Below are 6,000 nucleotides of genomic sequence, written 5' to 3'. Positions count from 1 at the left end.
CTTGAAAACACTCATCACATATTTATCCAGCCATTTTTCTGGGGAGCTAAGAGCCTCCCTTGTTCTCTTTCATTCTTGCAACAACCCTGTGAGGTAGGTAGGGCTCAAAAAGAGTGGCAGGATCAAGGACACCCAGGGAGTTTCAAAGCAGAATGAAGATTTGAACCCATGTCCCACTAGTCTGACACTCTAACCACTACCTGTACTATCTCATAAATGCTGTAGTGTCTAGCAAATGTGCCTGGGAGAATATTCCACAGTCTGAGTGCCACCACTAAGAAGGCAGTAAACGTGTTTGGATGACAGACAATATATGTGACAGTGTATGTACTGAGTTCCACCTGTGGAACCCACACTTCTGAGGAAGACAGTCCAGGAGACAACAGCATAGGTAGGCAAGTTTCTCAGGATTTCCAGAGGTAGCCTGAGAAGCTCACAGAGGGTCACCATCTCCCCCCCGCCGCCCACATCCAGCCACCTGGTGTCACTGCTTAAAATATGCTCTAGACAGCATCATATGGAAAGCTGGACTAGCTGGGACCAAATGCATGATACTTTATTCCTGGGTTCATCCATGTGCCCGCCCTCAAGAAGATACCTGCTGGGAGTTCATGGGTGAAACTCGACTGCCAGGCTAGCAGTGCTGTAGTTTGGACTGGGACTGCAGTGTGCAGGGAGAAGGGGCCTACGCTTTCCTGTGTAGCATTTTCCCAACTTCAAATGGCCTCCAGGAGCTGTTATTTGCTCCACTGGGAAACTTAATCATGTACTGATAGCTATGTGTTAGTTTCTCTACTGAGTGGTGCAAATAGTGGCTCCCTGGGTTATTCAGGTTGCGGAAAACTGTATAGGGGGAGGAAACTTTAAGATCTCTCTCCTTGCATACTGTGGTCCCAATACACATCAGATCCTTGAACACCTGGGAATCAGATTTTACCTGGGATCTCCCAGGGCACATCTCCTTGACAAGACTTTGGAACAAAGTATCAAATCATATAGGAGAGCCAGGTTCCAACCCACATTCTCCCATGAAGGTCGTCAAGAGATTTGGGACCCATCATTCTCTCATCTTAAACTCCTTCACAATATGGGTGTGAAGATGAAGCAAACAAAAATATATCCTTGGAGGAGATAAAAATGTTTATTCTTGATGGGGATAAAAAGGTTAGAAAGTTTGATTATAGTTGTAAATGAGGATTAAAGCCATGGGAGTGCAGAGGATGAGGCTAAAAAAGTGAGAATAGTCACACTATGAGGAAGAGAGTTCCACACCCACGTGGCAGGAAAGGATCTCTCTCTTACTTATTTACAGAGGTCTCCAACGCAGGCTGTGGGCACTTATGGAACTTTGGGAGTACTGAGGTGATGCTGTTACAAAATGGCTGCCAAGGACTGTGGGCTCAGTCACAAAATACTAGGAAGTTTCTAGACAATATGGCTGTTCCTGAAGGGATGTTCCCTGCAAACACAATGGTGATGTCTCCTGGGCTTTTCTGAAGCTCCAAAGATGTGGAGGAAAGCCAGGGTTCACTCTTTTCCTGGGAGAAAAGAAGCTTTGGGGAAAAAGCACCAGGAAAAAATCAGTGGGTACAACACTGGGCAATCACTGCTCCAAGGTCTCAGGCAACAGTCTTGCCCAACCCAATACCCTGTTTGTTGGAAATGTTGGAGATCAAACCTTCTAAAACATATCATCACATGTCTATTACTCTCTCCAGGGCTTTTTTGGTAGCAGGAACTCCTGTGCATATTAGGCCACACACCCCTGATGTAGCCAATCCTCCTGGAGCTTACAGGTCTCTTATTACAGGGCTTACTGTAAACTCCAGGAGGATTGGCTACATCAGGGTTTGTTGGTCTAATATGCAAAGGAGTTTTCACTACAAAAAAAGCCCTGACTCTCCCACAGGTTGAACCAGATGTTTGCTATTCACAAGTCTTGCAGCTGTCTGAAAGATGAGCCGAATAAGAGAGAAGTCACTACAGAACCAGCAATATGCACAACACACGTCATAGTGACAAATTACTATGTAATAAAATGCATGTACAAAAACAATTCATGAAGAATATTACAAAAAAGGAGTCCCAATGTGCAGGCTGCCAACTTTAAAAATCCTGCTTCGATTGTCACTCTTCCAGCAAAGGGTGCTCCGTTGCATTTCAAAGACAACTTCCTCCTTCATTAACGCTTGCCGCTGCTCTTCCCAATGCGTTCCTCACTGCTAAGTGTTTTTCACATCTAATATGGGAATAAAAATTCTCCAAAGACTTTTTTAATTCGGCATCAAGCTCTATGGCGGCTCAAGGCCATAGAGCTTGATGGGCCTTGAGCCGCCATATAGGCCTTGAGCTGCCATAGAGCTTGATGCCGAATTAAAAACGTCTTTGGAGAATTTTTATTCCCATATTAGATGTGAAAAACACTTAGCAGTGAGGAATACACTGGGAAGAGTAGCGGCAAGCGTTAATGAATGGGGACGTTGTCTTTGAAATTCAATGAAATTTGTTGTCTTTGAAATTTAATTCGAATTAAAAACGTCTTTGGAGAATTTTTATTCCCATATTAGATGTGAAAAACACTTAGCAGTGAGGAATACACTGGGAAGAGTAGCGGCAAGCGTTAATGAACGGGGACGTTGTCTTTGAAATTCAATGGAGCACCCTTTGCTGGAAGAGTGACAATCGAAGCAGGATTTTTAAAGTCGGCAGCCTGCACATCAGGACTCCTTTTTTGTAATATTCTTCATGAATTGTTTTTGTACATGCACTTTATTACATAGTAATTTGCCACTATAATGTGTGTTGTGCATATTGCTGTCTGAAAGATGGCAGAAATATTTAAAAATGATACCCTTTTCTTATATTTTCTCTCTCTTGGCATATGTAACAGAAAACAAGTCTCTGAAAGGGGAAAAACTGGATTTACCAGGGATATCAACTAAATATGCCTCCTTGGACAAGCATGAGATCCCAGAACTTTGTACGTTTACTGTGTGCATTGATCTGAAACTGAACAAGGGCATATATTTTAGTTGGACGGCTTTTTCCTATGATACCAATAGCTTTTCCACAGATGTCAAACATACTGAGCTGGTCCTGTTCAGCACATCCAGTAATCTGGAAATGTATTTTTTGGGCACTTCACTCCAGTTTAACCACGCACTGCCTTCTGGAAATCTGAGTCGACTGTGCTGCAGCTGGGAAAGCAAAAAAGGCCTGCTTGAACTTTTCTGCAATGGAGATAAGATGGAAAGTTTGACTCTTACTAATACCACTCACGAGTGCCTGAAACCTAATGGCACTTTGGTGATGGGGAATTTGCACAAGAATCAGAATGGTGCCATCAACATAATCTCAGGCCAGAGCTTTGCTGGCATTTTGCACTATTTCCAAATGTGGGATCACATCAGAGGGCCGCATCAGATGACAGAGTGCTTCCCAGGGAATGTCGTTAGCTGGCAAGGCAATTACTGGCTCTTCAGCGAAGACATTACTGCTTCTGCCCTTGACCTACACTGTGGTGAGTGACATGCAACAGGTAAAGCCAGCAGATGCAGTTCCTCCATCTTGTTCCATTGCCAAGTTTTGAACAACAAATGCTAGGGGATATTCCCTTTGGGCCTTGACCTGATCTCATTAGATTTTGGAAGTTTATCTGGGTTGCCCCGGTTAGTATATAGATAGGAGACCATCAAGGAAGTCCAGGGTTGCAATACAGAAGCAAGCAACGGCAAATGACCTCTGAACATCTCTTGCCTTGAAAACCCTACGGGGTCACTGTAAGACAGGTGCAACTTGATGGCACTTTCCACCACCCTTTGGAAGGCATTGCCCATATAAAATATTTTTTTCTGGCTATTAAACAATACATTTTCAATAACCCTCATGAGCAAGCATGTTTTAAAATGTCTGCCAGCCTTTAAAAAATGGAGCTAACCCTTCACCCAGGATTTTCATATGGAGGCTTTCCCTCAATTTGGGTTTTCTTTGAGTTTCCATACATTATTTTCTGTTTATTGTCCTTCTATGGTCTCTTCATAATTTCTCTGTGTTTTCTCAAAGCAAATCAAAGATGTTTTGGGAAAACACAAAGAAAAGAAAAATATGAAGACAACAAATGGAAAGCAAGGATACGAGGAAGCTCAGAGACAAACCACCGCAGGTCAGCAACCAAACCACTGGAAAATCTCCCTGTGAAAGAGGTGGGAATGCCGTAGCCTGGAAGGCAACAGCTGAAAAAGCCAACCATGAGAACGTGCCAATTCTCTTACTTTTCTGTTTGTTACAACCATGACAGAGAATGAAGTTTTGAAACTGTAGCTGTAGGCAGAGTAATAAAATTTATTTGTTACCCTGTACATGTGAGAAATCTCTGCCAGAGTGTATGAAAAGTTTTGTACACTGTACACTTCCTCTTGTTTTTTATGGCTTTTTCTGATGACTCAAAATTTATGAACAACCCTCTATTATGTGGTAATGTTAAATAGATAATAAGGAATAAAGTTCAGACATGAGAAGCAGGAAGAAGTGGATTTATGAACCTTTTTGTGTGGTCAGCTGATGAAGGTACTGTCAGTTTCTAATGACTGATGTGTACATTCAGGACAAAACTTCCTCTTAATAAGAAAGTAGCCTATCAGGGAGAATGGTGCTAGCCTGCCATTTTGCCTTATGTGCACTTGTTTTCTACAGATAAGAATTCTGTAATAGGGTTTTAAAAAGCATTTTATCATTTAAGGGGACAACTTTATAAGCCCAAGGCAGAATACCCATAATGGGGCCTCCTCCCCTCCCTGTGGGGTCCTCCAAATGTCCTCACTAATTGGCCCTGGTAGATGCCAGCCCCTGACACTGGGCCTGATTTTACAGATGGAGAAAAATATATAATTTAAATGAGCATTCAGCTATGCAACACCATCCCTGCCAGGTAGTCCAGTTCAAGAAAGGCTGTACAGACAGTTCTTCTGAATGGGTAAGACCTTTTTTTTCTTTTCCTGAAGCCTCACTGCAACTGTTAGGATTCCTGGAGAGACACATTTTTTATTCGTTAAATTAAAAACATTTTTTCAAGGTAGTAAATATAACAACAGACTTCCTTTAACCCTATGCTCCCCGCCCCCCGGCCGACCATGGCTTAAAGCAGTTTAAGGAAGATTTCTAATGTGGCAAGATAATCCACTTGAAAACTTGATGTTTGGGAAGTGCCCATACAGGTGGTGTATGGCCTAGGATTATATTATTAGATATGAGGTATGATTTGGTAGATAATGGATGATTAGTCTAACATCTTGCCAGAAACGTGCAAATTTGAGGAACTCCCAGTGTATATGAACCAGATTGGTTCTGGGTGTTTGGCAGTGCCAGCAGGCATCACTCTCAGCAAGACCTAGGTGGCTAAATCTAGGGGAATACCAGTGTTCTCATTAAAAAGTTGTTTTTAATGAATAAGCCTTAGATGCAAATACGGGGTAGCCGATTTAATGGATTTTAAGTACAATTTGCCATCGAGACAAATAGACTAGAGCAGGGGTGTCAAACTCATTTGTTATAAGGGGCAGATCTGAAATAAATGAGACCTTGTCTGATGGGGCCATGTAGGGCCAGGCCGTGTGTGTTCCTATTTAAGATTAAGTAGCAGAGATATAAACTTTATAAAGGACACAAACACAATTAAAGTTTTTCTTTTAAAAAAAACTTAAAAGAAAACATGCTTAAAATATTAGCACTTGTTAGTCTTAAAAGTGTTTTCTTTGTATTTCTCCCATGGGATTCAGGGAACTGGGCAAAAGAAGCTCTGGCTCTTTGCTTCCTTTCCCAGGGGACCAGGAGGGGGAGGGATCTCAGCTAACAGATGGAAGAGAGGCTTGGCTCAGTAGCTCTGCTGTGCAACTGAGAGAGTCTGGCAAAGCAAGCTCTGCCTCCCCCACTTCATCTCCAAGGGAGGAGCCTCAGCCAATGGAGGAAATAGAGGTTTTGTTCTGTAGCTCCTGTGTGACTGAG

General features: G+C 42.6%; 1 protein-coding gene across 1 annotated transcript in view; it reads left to right on the top strand.

The window, feature by feature from the left end:
- The first annotated feature begins 3,445 nt into the window (after positions 1–3,445).
- Positions 3,446–6,000, top strand: part of ADGRG4 (adhesion G protein-coupled receptor G4) — a 43,997-nt gene continuing 41,442 nt past the window's right edge. The window contains exons 1-2 of the mRNA XM_060249131.1: positions 3,446–3,538; positions 4,063–4,162. Coding sequence (XP_060105114.1) covers positions 3,446–3,538; positions 4,063–4,162 — 193 coding nt within the window. The remainder of the gene's footprint in view (positions 3,539–4,062; positions 4,163–6,000) is intronic.

The sequence above is a fragment of the Heteronotia binoei genome, chromosome 11 (genome assembly GCF_032191835.1).
Source record: "Heteronotia binoei isolate CCM8104 ecotype False Entrance Well chromosome 11, APGP_CSIRO_Hbin_v1, whole genome shotgun sequence".
NCBI classification, from domain to species: Eukaryota; Metazoa; Chordata; class Lepidosauria; order Squamata; family Gekkonidae; genus Heteronotia; species Heteronotia binoei.
This window is presented reverse-complemented; position numbering and strand designations above follow the sequence as displayed.